The sequence below is a fragment of the Lingula anatina genome, chromosome 5, assembly GCF_051362555.1.
Source record: "Lingula anatina isolate TDL-2025a chromosome 5, LinAna3.0, whole genome shotgun sequence".
NCBI lineage: Eukaryota > Metazoa > Brachiopoda > Lingulata > Lingulida > Lingulidae > Lingula > Lingula anatina.
The window spans coordinates 2,834,999-2,849,557 of NC_141771.1; the positions used below are offsets into that span (position 1 = coordinate 2,834,999).

The 14,559-nt window shown below is 39.1% G+C and overlaps 1 protein-coding gene across 1 annotated transcript; it reads right to left on the reverse strand.

Annotated features, from left to right (window-relative positions):
* Window positions 1-7,867: 7,867 nt before the first annotated feature.
* Window positions 7,868-13,484, reverse strand: LOC106151379 (uncharacterized). The gene is made up of 7 exons (XM_013524610.2): window positions 12,991-13,484; window positions 12,067-12,151; window positions 11,305-11,429; window positions 10,956-11,046; window positions 9,866-9,945; window positions 9,126-9,252; window positions 7,868-8,351 (listed from the first exon to the last, which is right to left on the reverse strand). The coding sequence occupies exons 1-7, from the start codon at window positions 13,167-13,169 to the stop codon at window positions 8,295-8,297; spliced, it is 744 nt and encodes a 247-aa protein (XP_013380064.2). The 5' UTR covers window positions 13,170-13,484; the 3' UTR covers window positions 7,868-8,294.
* Window positions 13,485-14,559: the final 1,075 nt, after the last annotated feature.

The following is a 14,559-nucleotide window of genomic DNA, read 5'->3' on the forward strand; positions in this document are numbered from 1 at the left end:
CTCTTTTTTTTTCTTTATAAAGAAGTCTTTTAAGCCATGTAAAGTTTAGGGCCTTGGTAAAATTTTTATTCGGGGTACCTTTTACCGTCAATTTTTGTAATCAGACGCCATCCTTGGTCATTTTATTTTGTATCTTTTTCCATTCCTGATAAAGTTAAATATGATATGCATATTTTAAGTATTGAGGGAGGGGGGGGGGCTGGTAGGAGAGTTTATAAATGCACTACGTAAGATGAGAAATACTAAAGGTTTAACCACTGTTCACTTTCCTATAATTGAAAGGTTTCTCAGAGAAAGTTTTTTCACATTGTATTTTGTCAATTTCTATTCTCTACCAAGTAACTTAAATACACCTTCATGGTTTTTTTTTTTTTTTTTTTTTTGAGAACAGACGAAAATCGGTGCGCGCGAAGGATGCCATCCATAAAAATAAAAAAGTGTGTCCTTATATATAAAATAAAAACAATGGGGCAATAAGTCTATGTGTATTGAAGCTTTACTCTAATGTTTTCAGCCTAAATACTGTAACGATTTTACATAGCTTTAATTCATGGAAAAATTACTGCATTAAGCTATAGCCTTTTGTTTACATTCGGCTAGTGTGTTGTTGAACTTTGAACCTTAAGTTGGTACAAAACCGATTTCAAGAAAAGCGCACTACAAGCTCCTATCTATCAGAGCTAGAGAATAGAAAGTTTAGTTCAAGAGAGAAACTGCCAGAGTACATCTCCGATATTAGAAAGTTGTTAAAAGGTTACCCGACGGCTGACTGCACCACCAGTGAGACGATTGCATTGAGCCACTTTATAAAAAAAATGCCAGACCATCAAGCCGCCGTGGCAGTGGGCATGAAAACGCCCAAAAATCTAGATTAAGCAAGGGAGGCCCTTGAAATGTACAACAGTCGAAGAGAAGAGACAGTGAAAAGACCAAGCGTTAGGGCAGCGAATCCAGAGGCTGTCGTAACAGAAAGTCAGCTACACCAGCTTGAAAAGAAGTTTGACAAGAAGCTAGAATTAAAGAATTGATAAAGAAAGAGAAAGCAAAAGACACGAAAAGTCCTCCACCTCCCAAGTCAGAAAATTGGAACAAGGCAGCAAAGCTGTCAAATGTACAGACAAAAAGCAGGAAATAACTATGCACAAAATAGGCTACTGTCAATTCTGGTGCAAAAGTACATTATGTTAAACTGCAAATTCAACATCAAATTTTAATTATGCTCAGCAGGTAATACCAATGTAAGTAAAATGTGTAACAAGCATAAGGCTTCAGGGCCATATGGGAGTTCAAGTTCACACTTTGAAAATGTATAACTTCCTGAAAAAGAAGCCAATAAGACTCCTTTTCCAACTCGGGCTGCATGCCGATTTTCAAACTTGACCTGTGTTTAAGTAACATCTATTTCTCCTGTGAGTTTCATGACAACAGGCCTATCGGTTTTTCCTTGAAATGTGTTAACAGTGTTGCATATATGCTGAAAAGTGAAAAAAAAAACAGCATGACTTCTACAATAATGGCCCAATCATGCTGATTTTCTAACTTGACCTGCGTTTTACGAATATTCATCAGCTCTGTAAATATAAAGCCAAAAAGTAAAACTGCCTTCCACTTATCGTGTTTACAATGAAAGTGCACTTCGCCGGTGACGGCGGTGACGGCGACGACAGACGCAGGTGATGGCAATATGTACAGACACATCTGTGTCTGTACATAAAAACAACGTAGAGTGTTTCAAGTGCCATAGATATGAGCATCTGACAAGAGAATGCAAGGCACCTGTGAAAGAGGCTCCGCATGTAAACAACCAGGGAAACTGAGAAGGGGCATTCCAGCCGGTCAGAATGAACCCCTAAAAACACCTGTTGACAGTGGCATTGAAACTGTCTGCTGTAGAAATGCTAGTGTTTCTTGGCCAGTGAAGATTCAGGGCCAAGAAGTAAACTTTATGTAGACACTGGTGCGTCAAAAACAATTATATCATCCCACATTTATGAACAAATTCCTCATGACTTTAGACTGAACTGAAAAAGGCTAATAGAAAATTGCAGGTTGCAGACAGTAGAAACATTGAAATTGAAGGCCACGTGGAAATAAAATTTCAATCTGGTGAAGAAGTGTTTGTATGGGACATGCTTGTAGCAAAAAAAAGGACTTCCTGTGCCATCATGATTTTTCACTGGGTGTGAACGGGCTGAAACTTATTGGGAAGAGAGTGGCTTGTTTAGTTGAGAAGGAACCAAAGCATGCCTTTAGAGTGGCAGTGACTAATGATGTTATTATTCCTGCAAACAATGAGTTGATCATAGAAGGGAGAGTTGATTCTAGCAAAATAAAATCAGGATTGAGACAGGTAGAGGAAATTCCAGAGAATCAAGTGATTTTCTGATCGGACATGTGCTAGTTGATCCTTTCAAAAGAGACAATAAAATACCTGTCAGACTCCTTAACCCTTCTAATGAAGACATTTCTTTTGAAAGACACCTGCATTGCTCATTTACATGAGGTAGACCATGTGATTGGTGATAAACTTGCAGACTTAACCCCTGGTAAACCAAAGCCAGACTTAACCCTTCATAACCCAGAATTGCCTGAGTACCTGGCTGGCCTCTATAAAGAGTCAGGTAAGAATTTGACTGACTTTGAAAGATTTGAATTAAAGAAACTCCTGCAGAAGCACAGTGAAGTTTTTGCCAAGTCTTCCAGTGACATGGGTCACACATCTATCGTAAAGCATAAGATCGTCACAGGTGATGCAAGACCCATAAAACAGCAGCCCAGAAGACCCCCCTAGAGCGTTTGCTGGGGAAGAAGAGAAAATAATTAAGGAACAGCTACAAAATGGTGTTATTAGAGAGTCCACCTCACCTTGGTCATCTCCACTAGTTTATGTCAAGAAAAAGGATGAAACTACAAGACCATGTGTAGACTATAGACGCTTCAATGATGTAACAGTGAAAGATGCTTACCCTCTTCCTCAATTAAATGACTGTTTAGACTCTCTGGGTGGTTTGATTTTCTTTTCAATAGCTGATTGCCAGAACGGGTATTATCAAATCGAGGTAGCAGAAGAAGATAAGCCTATAAGACTGCATTTGTGACCAGAAATGGTTTATACAAATATAATGTTATGCCTTTTGGTGTTTCCAATTCTCCTTCAACCTTCGAACGGTGCATGGAACTGATCTTCTGTGGTTTGCAATGGCAGACAGTGTTGATTTATCTTGATGACATTATTGTGTTTGGTAAATCGTTTGAAGAACATTATAAAAGACTTGACGAGGTTTTTAATCGTCTCGGGAAAGCAGGGCTAAAATTGAAGCCTAGCAAATGCAGGTTGTTCCAGACAGAAGTTAAGTTTTTGGGACATGTAGTGACACAAGATGGCGTTAAACCAGATCCTGAGAAGGTAGAGTGTATAAAGAAATGGCCAGTTCCCAGGAAGCTGACTGATGTACGTTTTTTTCTAGGACTGTGCTCATGTGACGAAGCCATTGGCATGTCTTCGTCATGTTACGCGAGGTAGCAAATACAACTCAGATATTATCTTTCTTATTATTTATTGAACTACTGTCCAGTTATTACCCGCGCCGCTTCCTTCATTTCTATTTCTACCTCATGCAATCTGTAGCGGCCTTCTCTCCGTTCACACTAAGCGCAGTTGTATAAATACCATAAGAGCATGTCAATCAACTTAAGTTACTCTACTAAACACTCCCCGCTCTTATTCGCTGCATGCTGTCACTTACTAACGTTACACTCATATTATCGTAGATTTATTATTTTAAACAAGAGCTGCTCCAATTAAGTACCTGCTCCAGGCCGGCCAGGCGTTTACTTGGACGGACTCTTGTCAGACAGCATTTGAGGACCTTAAAAGTGCTCTTTTGGGTAATGAAGTAATGGCGTATCCGAAAGATCAAGGATTGTACATTCTTGACACTGATATGCTTCAGCCACGGGCATTGGTGCCGTTTTATCTCAGTAACAGTGGTGTGAGAAGACCCAGAAAGAAATAAAGAAAACAGTCGCGTATGCAATTAAGTCATTGACGAAAACTCAACGCCGCTACTGCGTGACAAGAAAAGAACTGCTTGCCATTGTTACCTTTGTTCAACAATTTAGACACCATATATTGGGTAGACAGTTTTTGGTACGAAGCGATCACAGTGCCCTCCGATGGGTTATGTCCTTTAAGGAGCCCAATGATCAGATGGCCAGATGGCTGGAAGTGCTATCACAGTATGATTTTAAAATAGAACACCGAGCAGGGGCTAGACACGGTAACGCAGATGCAATATCGAGGTTTCCATGCGACCCAGACGAGTGTCCATGCTATGATGGGGAGTCCATTTTTAGCAATTTGCCATGCGAGGGTTGCGTACAATGTAAAAAGAAACATGAACAGTGGTCTGAATATTTGGAAGAAGATGCCGTCCCTTTAGTAACCAGACGAATGACAGAAAACCGAAAGAAAGAACCAAACCAGACAATGGAGTCTGCGACAGTGGTCAAGCATCGGGAAACCAAAGAAAATGTCCAATAAAACATGTGTATACAGCAGCTTGTTCAGTTTTATTGACAGGTCATTACATCCTACTGACATTGTTCTTTGCAACCCTGAGCTGGGTGACCATGAAGTTCAAGTGTATCTTTAAGGAAGTTAGAGCACTTTCTCTTCGTAGAATGAGTTTCCAAGAAAAAGGAAGTGCTGCCTAGAGAAAACTTGACATTCAAGGATCAGGATTTTTCTCATGATGATGAAGATACAGATCTCAGTGAATCTGAGAATGACAGAGATAGACTTCCAGCCTAGTGGCTGGGCAGTTACACTGCGAATGAATTGTTGAATTTGCAGCGTAAAGACCTCGAGTTGAAGACTGTGCTGGACTGGAAGGAACAGTCATCACAGAGACCAGAAAGAGATAAAGTGGCCGCAGAAAGTCCTGCAGTGCGACAGTTATGGTTGCTTTGGGACCAACTCGTGCTACAGGAGGGCATTTTATATAAAAGATGGGAAACTTTAGATATGACAGGTTCCTTTTTATAGATATTGGTTCCGAAAGAGATGAGGAATGAGGTGATGAAGGGCGGACATGACAAAGTCACGTCAGGTCACCTTGGCGTCAAGAAAACAGTGAGCAAGTTGAAAAGACACTTCTACTGGTACAAGATGAAAGAAAGTGTACGAGATTACATAAGAAGATGTGCTATATGTGGTGGGAGAAAAAGACCACGGCCAAGACCCAAGGCTCCTTTGCCAATATATGCTGTAGGCGCTCCCATGGACAGAGTGGCAACAGACATCTTACGACCTTTTCCAGTCAGTGAAAGAGGCAATAAATGTATTCTTTTAGCAATGGACCAGTTTTCCAAATGGGTGGAGTGCTATGCCATCCCTGACATGTCAGCTAAAACTGTAGCACACAAGCTAGTGACAGACTTTTTCTCTAGATTTGGCCTATCCCTTGATCTCCATTCAGACCAAGGTAGCAACTATGAGTCACAGTTATTCAAACAAGTAGGTCAAGTAGTATAAATAAATAAAACCCGAGCATCCAGCTATCATCCCTCAGGAAATGGAATGGTGGAGAGATTCAATATTGTGTTATGTGACATGATATCAGCTTGGTGTCAGAAGACCAACGGGATTGGGACATTTTTTTTTTTTTTTTTTTTTTGACTTTATTGACTGCAGCATACAGGTGTTGTAAACATGAAAGCACTGGTTATTCCCCTAATTTGCTTATGTTAGGCAGAGAAGTTCACACAGCTACAGAACTTATCTTTGGAAAAACACCAGAAGACCAATCTGTGACGTCTCCTTCAGAGTATGTCAAAATGTTGCAAGAAAAAATGACTAGAATTCATGAAATAGTGAGATTGCATTTGAAAAAGGACTTTCAAAGGCAGAAAAGAGACCACGACACCCGTATTTCGCAAAACAACTATAAAGTTGGTGACTTGGTGTATTTACTAGATAGCACTAGAACAGTGGGACTGAGCCCAAAGCTGAAACGTGATAAATGGCAAGGACCTTTTGTTGTCAAAAAGCACAGTGATTTGTTGTTTGCAGTGAAAGGCAAACCTAAGTGTAAAATGAAGATTGTGCACCATGACAGTCTTAAGCCATTTTAAGTGACCGAGTTCCAGATTGGGTGTCAAATTTGCAGAAATGTTTACATAAAGGTAATTATGTAGAAGGCAGTCCACTGAAACATAAAGGAAGTGCCATCAAACACAGGATGAAGCAGCATGGCCAATCTAAACAGGTGCAAGTTTCCCAGAACCAACCTGACAGCAATTTGAGAAATGAGGGAAGACCACAAAGGAAAAGAAAGACCTCCCAAGAGATTTGCTGATTTACTGTAACGAACTATGAACTTTAAAGTGACCATTATTATTAATGAGACAATGAACTTTAAAGTGAACAATATTATATGTCAGACTATGAACTTTTAAATGATGATCATTTTTAATCCAATGTTGAACTTTTAGAGTAACTTTATTAATCCAAGTGATATTGAACGATTGAATGAACTTTATGAATTGACTGAACTTTTGACTGCTTAAATGTTTCAGAATATTTTAAGTTTTAACTGATTTAAGTAGTGTACTGGAGCAGATCCCCGGTGGGATCAGACCTACTATCATTACAATCTCTCTTTGTATTTTGGTTTACTGACAGTTGGCCAGGGGGTCCCAAGATCTTAACCTTAAAATGTTATTTACATACAGGTTTTTATTTAATAATCCTTCATGATTATTCTATGCATTTTGCAACGACCAAAGTTTAATAATTTATCTTTTTGCATAACAACCACGACGTGCCTTAATTGTGGGGATCTAAGCTGACTGTATATTTGGGAAAAAACGCACTCCCGAGCTAATTTTTTAAAAAATAAAACACAATATTTTTAAAGTCCACCCTCCCTCCCCTGTTAAACTTTCCTTTTTATTAACCAAACGAAACTTCGAAAAGCATTTCGTGAGAAGTTTAAAATAATATCTCAGTGCCCGACCCAGGAATCAAACCCGAATCCTACCCTCTACCACAAGATATCCACAGATATGCCTTAAGATAAAGTGACAGTCATTTCATTTTCTGGCGTTTTCAAAATTTTCCTATAATATATCTGTCACCCTGGTAAAGGGTATCCGAACCCCTACGTTATCATTTAACGATGACAGTATGCATACATTTTGGGAACGTTTATTACGTGAAACAAAAATCCTTAATATACATGTAGTAGTAATTCACTTTTTAAAACATCTATTCATGGAACAATTATTTCAAATGAATTTTTAAATTAAAGTTTCAGTGCAAGTTTTGAAATTTCAGCTATGTAAGACAAAGTATTAGTATGTGCGTTTACACTCATTCAGAAAGGTAAAGTACAAAATTTGATTTTAGTTGTTAAAATAAAACATCAATAATCCATCAAACGCCACCTGGGGGTGGGGGGGGGGGTGATTTTATGCACAAGAAGTGTTCTAGAGGACCAAACCGTGGAGCGGTTTGATTTATCAAAGTGCTATTCCAGAAAATATTTTCTCTACTTTAACGTCTTTTCTTCCGCGCCGTACTGTACCTCGTGTTTGTCTCTTTTTCCCTCAATTTTAGTTAAGAACAATCGAAAATTGTATGATACTGCGTGCTAGCTCACTTCCGTGTTATCTATTTTATTAATTGATTATTTATTATTATGGAAGATAAAGGAGCTAAGTGAGGGGAAAGTGCCCCTCTCATCCTCCCCTTGGTGCGCCATTGTAGACGCTTATCACGAGTTTGTTCCTTTATAAAAATACAATATAATATTAGTCTATCTAATATGCATATGCATTTATCTCCTTTTTATTGTATTATGAACATTCCATGCGATAAGATTGATTTTGATTAATTATTTATCACTTCGCCATGTCGCAACAACCACAATACCCGAATTGAACAAATTACGTGTTGCAACTAACATAATCTCGAAGCTTAACATTGACTCAACTAGCAGAATGAGTGGTATTATACTGCATACAATGACCATTATTTGTTACCTTAAAATTAAAACTTCAGTAAAATTAAAGATGAGAAAATATAATTTTCAATTTAATATAAATCACATATTGGAAAAAGCTGTACATAACGCCTCTCTCTTTAACAGCATCATTCGGAACATTCTGAATCAATTTCTTTCAGGTTTAACTCGTAACACCGATTGAAATAATTTGTAAATTATTAGTCGTTTGGCATATAAAAATATTTACAGAATACAAAATTCTAAGTAGGCATACTGATGACAACTTTATATTCTATCATACTGGCTCCTTCTGCACTTCCCGACGAGAAACATGACACCGTCCTGAAAAAAAAAAGCCAACAGTTAATAACACTTTATTTGTATTTATTGACAGCAATAACTTTACTTAGCAATTAATTTTCAGTAATACCCTATTTTATGCATGTCTACTCATAGATTCATGTTTTCCTACTACAGACGTGGTACATGTAGCCCGCCTATATGACTTTGTCATTAGGGTTTTTTAAAGTCAAGTTTGACATATAAAACAATGACATCTAAAAAAGTTTTGTTCATCTATCATATCATTGCCCTGATTTTGATTTTTAAAATGTATTCGCCCTAACAAGAGCATCCAGAGCAGTGCAAAGAGACAAGTGCGTGAGGGAGGGGGGAGGGGCAGCTATTTCTGGCCTACAGTACATGTACTTGTGAGTATGGCCCCATTCAGAATAGGGGACTAACTAGTCCGAGAGTAAAATCTGGCACCCCACTCCAGCGCTAAAAGACACTGAACAGATATCCCGTGGGGAAGTATTCAAGTGGGTCAGCCATATTTGATCCTCGGACTTGTTAGTCCCCTATTTTGAATGGACCTTATGCCGTACTAGTAGGTTATTTATACCGGCTGTGTTACTTATCTATATAGATGCTGATTGAAGGGAGGGTAAGAAGGTTCTAATGGACTGAGAAAAATAAAAAGGATAACAATGTATAAAACTCCATTAACATTTTTTTTTCAAATCAAGCGATGACGCTAACCTCGCGAAAGCGCATGTCTTTTAGAACCACCGAAAAAGGCCGATAATATCCGATGTATACAGTTCATCTCCTCACCTTTATCAACTGAAAGAATGTCTTCCACAGGCCCAAATTCGGTATTAACTCCATCCCCGTGGATTTCTTTACAAATTTAGTATACAGCACTCCTCCTATGAGATATACAGCAAGAACGCAGAAGAACCTAATAACAAAAATGGTTACAGTGGTTGCGTCCAGACCGGTGACTGTGTGGCAAGAATGGTAGTCCGCTAGGAACCGCTGTCTGATCCTCGTCATCCTGTACAGGTGACAATATACTGCGACTAACTCTTACCTGGACTTATCATATTGGACTTCCATTCCTAGGACTACCATTGCTGTCACACCAGTTTTATTTTAAAAGGGTGTTATATTAGTAGATACCGTTATTATAAGAGGCAACTACGACGAGCTTAAATCGAACGTGTTTTTTTTTCTATATTTTAAGGTTTTAACAAGCAATAATAATCGTTGTAATGCAAGTATATTTTTATACTTGTATTTCGTAGGGTACAGAAAACAAATTTAGGGGTGACGTAACGAGAGAATCAGGCAATACAATTTCAAAGAATGAGAAATACGAAATTATATACGCTGTACTTACTGACTATATTAGCATTTCCTAATAAATGAAAAGAAAAAATACATTTATATCTATGAGACCCATTCTGGAATATTCGGTCGATTCCGCACATTGAACCATATAAAACTTTAATCTACACAGATTTGATTAGATACGGAATCACCCGAGGATGGCCGAGTGCTGCGATACCTACACGATGATGATGACGGTTCCTGCACTCAGACCTGGCGTGCAAAGTCCTGGGCATGCGCACTTGTGACTGATACTTAAAAACTACAAAGAAAATACAAAAATTAATAACTTTGCCAAGCAATATCATCTTTGAACGACAAGAACATATTTTCCAAAACCCAGCGTTAGCGCCGTTGTGCAATAAATACTACCTTTACGAAAAAGTCCTATAGGATCCTACAGGATCTTATAAGATCACATTGGACTTTGTTAGGATGACTTAATATCTGTCAATCTTAATCCCATTTGTAGGTTGATAAAGGTTCCATCGGGAAATTTAAAACTTTGTTAAGGGGACAGAGCCCGGGGGCCGTACGGGGACATTCGCTCACCAAATATAATAATATAATAAGAGTCCGTTCACACGGAAAGTCTATTTTCTAAAAATCTATTTTCTATTCGCGGTATCTTGTAATCACGGTGGCTGTGCCCTGTATATCCCGAGAATTAATTACAGCTTTGGAAGTAACTGGCTAGCGCCGCCAGTAATTACGCCGCGGGATATTCAGGGCACATGGACCGTGATTACAAGATACCGCGAATAGAAAATAGATTTTTAGAAAATAGACTTGTCATGTGAACGGGGCCTAAGTAGACTTGGACAAATTTATAAAGAGGCGTATGGCACAGGGACAGAATGAAATGCTTGGATTAGTAAACTGTGTTTCGGGAGGAAGAAGTGGAATGGTGAAGGATCTTTCATGTTGAGGGACGTGGGGGGGGGGGGGGGATTCCCTTTCTCCCCGTTTCTCCTCTGGCAGACATAACTCCATGATCCATGTACTTACATAGGGAGCATTCCCAGTGACGGTGCCTATTGCGATGTACTTACATAGGGAGCATTCCCAGTGACGGTGCCTATTGCGATGTACTTACATAGGGAGCATTCCCAGTGACGGTGCCTATTGCGATGTACTTACATAGGGAGCATTCCCAGTGACGGTGCCTATTGCGATGTACTTACATAGGGAGCATTCCCAGTGACGGTGCCTATTGCGATGTACTTACATAGGGAGCATTCCCTGTGACGGTGCCTATTGCGATGTACTTACATAGGGAGCATTCCCCGTGACGGTGCCTATTGCGATGTAATCAGCCGTGTCAGTGATGGTTTTGTTACATACCAGTGTGACGATGGTGACTCTGTAAAAGTGAGGGATTGATTACCACAAACGGTGAGACTATCAGTCCCGTTATGTGATGTCACACGCATACATTGCATATACATCCGCACATTTCTGTGGACCATCACTGATGGCACTGTCGAAATATTCTAAAAAGGATACCTTACTTGCATAAGTTGTTTTATAAGTCATTATAAGCTGTGTAGATGTCATAATTTTCTTTTATTCACTAGACTGTGTACTCCTGATCATTACATGTGATGATGTTATAACTTACTGTTCTTGGCCTGTAGAGTTCTGTGTATACGTCACAATGAGTTCATTGGAGGCAGGGTCAACATTCCACAGAGAACCATCCTGCTTTCCAATAGGGATGTTCTGGTTCTGAAGGTTTTGGCACGCCTGTGAAGATATATGAAATGAAACAGCATTTTACGTGAAAATAGGGTCGGTGGAGTGTACCAACACAAATGGGAATCGCCCCTAATGACCTTAAGGCGGAAAATCAAAGGAGGTGTGGGAGGAGAGAGGGGCCAGGGATAATCAAAGACAAGCAGGTGCAATGCGATAACGAATAAAAAATGAACCAAATACATTATAAAATGTATAAATAATATTTTTCTGGTTGTTTTCTTTTAACTGTTTCAGTTTCTTTTTGCACAACAGTATGTAATCAGACACCTCGTTATTCGCGAGAACTTATACATGTAATCGTCGCTGAACTACGAAGCCTAATTATTCGAGAACGACGTGAGTAGGATATGCGTTTTGAAACGAGGCTGGTTTCAACCGATATTTGACATAATATGATAGCAAATCATAACAGTTTGTGCTTTTGGGTTTAAAATAAGAATATGTAAATATAAACAAAACTGTCGTGAGTTTTCTATCACAGTAGTCCTCTTTGGAGAGAGATCGTAAGTAAAAGAAATGCATTATAAATTTAGATTTAAATTAATTTTAAATATATATATTACCAGTGTATCTAAGTTTTGTCTCACACACTTAAAATACGTAAGGTGATATTGAGAGTATTTACCGCCACATTTTCACACGCTCCGTCTGTAAAAGGGTAGCACGGGTTGTACGAGTACTTCACACTGTTAGGATCCAAGCCTGAGAATCTGCACAAAAATATTTTAAAAAGTTGTGTGAGGTGAACAAGCGAGAATACATGTATTACCGCCCTCTTCTTACAAGACCATACTCCTAACCATAGTTACAGCAAGGAGTTATAACAGAAGGATACAGTCAGTGGTTGATGATGTCGAGAAGGTTGGGTCAAGGTCGAGAAGGTTAGGTCAAGGTCGAAAAGGTCAGCTCATGGTGGAGAAGGTCAGGTGACATATGGAGAGGATCAGAACCACCGGTGCATGACAGGCGCCTCGGAAGTGGTTCTAATCAGAAAATAAAGTTAAGTGTACCTGTGGAGGTGGGGGGTACCTTTTCGTACGTTTTCTGATTAGTTTTTGTGTCTGACGTTATCTTTCACTAATTTAACATCCAAACAATCTAACTAGCTAAATAAAACTTGTAGTGGGTATAGGTGAAAAAGCATACTTTTGCAGTATCCCCCCACCCTCTTAAATTCCCCTATTTTATTTTTATGTTAAGGCGACTTTCATCAATGTCTCTACATTTCAAATAGATTTTATGCAATACAAACAATAGTTTGGAATGTAAGTAGATAATTTTTTATATTTTAATTAAACTTTCAAACTCGATGGCAAATAGGATTACAGCAAATTTATTTTAATATCGGAGGCACTGGTCATAGTCACCACACAAATTAATAAATAGAAAAGATATCGAAATCAGAGTTATATGGGGGGGGAGGGGACTGCAATAGTGCCGAAAAAGTAGGAACGGGACACCAGTCCCAAACAAATCACCCCACACATTGAATGACATTCCAATGAGATGAACAAATACTGTATCTTCGTGTACAATATATTATACTTACGCGGGTTTGCCGTCCGTCCTCCCCAGTGTGGCAATGTCCACCAACCCAGAACCGTCATCCATTTGGCAGGAACAATCGTTTACCTTGACACAGTCTCTTGCCGCGGCAATATTGAATGTAAAACTTAATACCAAACTCCATGCCAACATCATACAAAGCACGTTCTCTTTCTTGTCCATGGTTAAGGGGTTCTTTTCCTGCAGAAGTGTACTTTATGATTAAGAGTGAAAAGTCTGTATCACGATGTCAAGCGTTTTAATGGGTATATTGCATTTAGGCCTTAATGCATTGTATCTGCGGGATACGAACGTAGATCAGATGCAATGTTCAGGAGACAGTTTGCAATAGATTATACGAATCCTGAGCCTGGAATCGTAGAATAGTTCTTGTTGTGCTAATACATTCCTCGGTTATTATTCCCGCTTTTGTAGGATTCTTGTCAAAAAAATGCGAGGGCCTATACCAGTGCATCTATAGTGCGTTCATTTCTTCACTTGAAGCACCCTGGAAAACGATGTGCTCGCAACGGTAATCTTCTCCCTTAGTCCGTGGGTTCAATCCAATTTGTCTCCCCTGGTTCTTCTTGCAAATTTGCCTTCTCTTGCAGTGTTATGTTTCTCAAAATTAAACTTTTGACAATAAATATGGGTCACCTGACCCATATATACATATACTAGAACACGTTATCAAGGGCATATGAAGTTAAACCCCGTCACACAGGGGTAATAGAAAACTTTTGACTTCTCATTTCCTCATATATCAAGGCGTATATTAACTAAATAACAATATTGCATTGCCTATTTACTTGACGTGAGTATTTCTGTATCAATATCTGACTTGTCCGTCCAGTAACCAGTAAAACTAACTTTATTTTGAGTTTTGTTGGTTTGTATCGGTTAAATCGTGCATGAGTTCAACCTATAGAAAAGACGTTTATTAACGGCCTCATTAAATTACTTAAAGAAAATAAAATCAATGCAACTGATCATTTTCTTCTGCATAATATGTTTAAAACGATGAACTGATGACTATTGACTCCAGCGGAAGGAGTTTGCAAAGTGTGAGCCCCGTGTAAGAGGTTATCGACGAGAGGAGGGGAGAGATGGGTACAAAGGTATTGCCTGAACGCTTCCCCTCCCCCACCAGTTATCTCTTCGCGTTCAAGATAACGTGTATGTGTCCTTAAGACAGTCTGCCGTTAAATCAACTGGCGCGGTGTACACATTTCCATTAGATGGGTATGTGTTGTACGTCAACTAGGGCACGTGTTACATATACGCACCATAAAGAGGACGCCACCGAGAAGTGTTTGTTAACGTGATTACCATTGGCGCCATTCACCTTTGAAATGAAGATGGGATTATTTGTGGAGTTTTCTACTGAAAGCGATTGACACTTGCTTTCTCTCTTTCAGTATGCGCATGTCTGCCCACGCCAGTGTGCGCTTTCTAATGCACATGCTGTATGACGTCATACTGCAAGAAACGTCACTTGCTTTCATCTAATCAAACCGGGAACGGATAGTAAGAAAAAGTCTATGTGTATATGAGTGTGAAATTGATCATTAGT

Coding starts and splice junctions, on each gene's coding strand:
- LOC106151379 (XM_013524610.2), bottom strand. CDS start 13,169: ATGGACAAGAAAGAGAACGTGCTTTGTATGATGTTGGCATGGAGTTTG. Junction 11,430..12,066: donor GAGCGTGTGAAAATGTGGCG/GTAAATACTCTC, acceptor ATATCTTCACAG/GCGTGCCAAAACCTTCAGAA. Junction 9,253..9,865: donor GGAACCGTCATCATCATCGT/GTAGGTATCGCA, acceptor TTTTGTTATTAG/GTTCTTCTGCGTTCTTGCTG.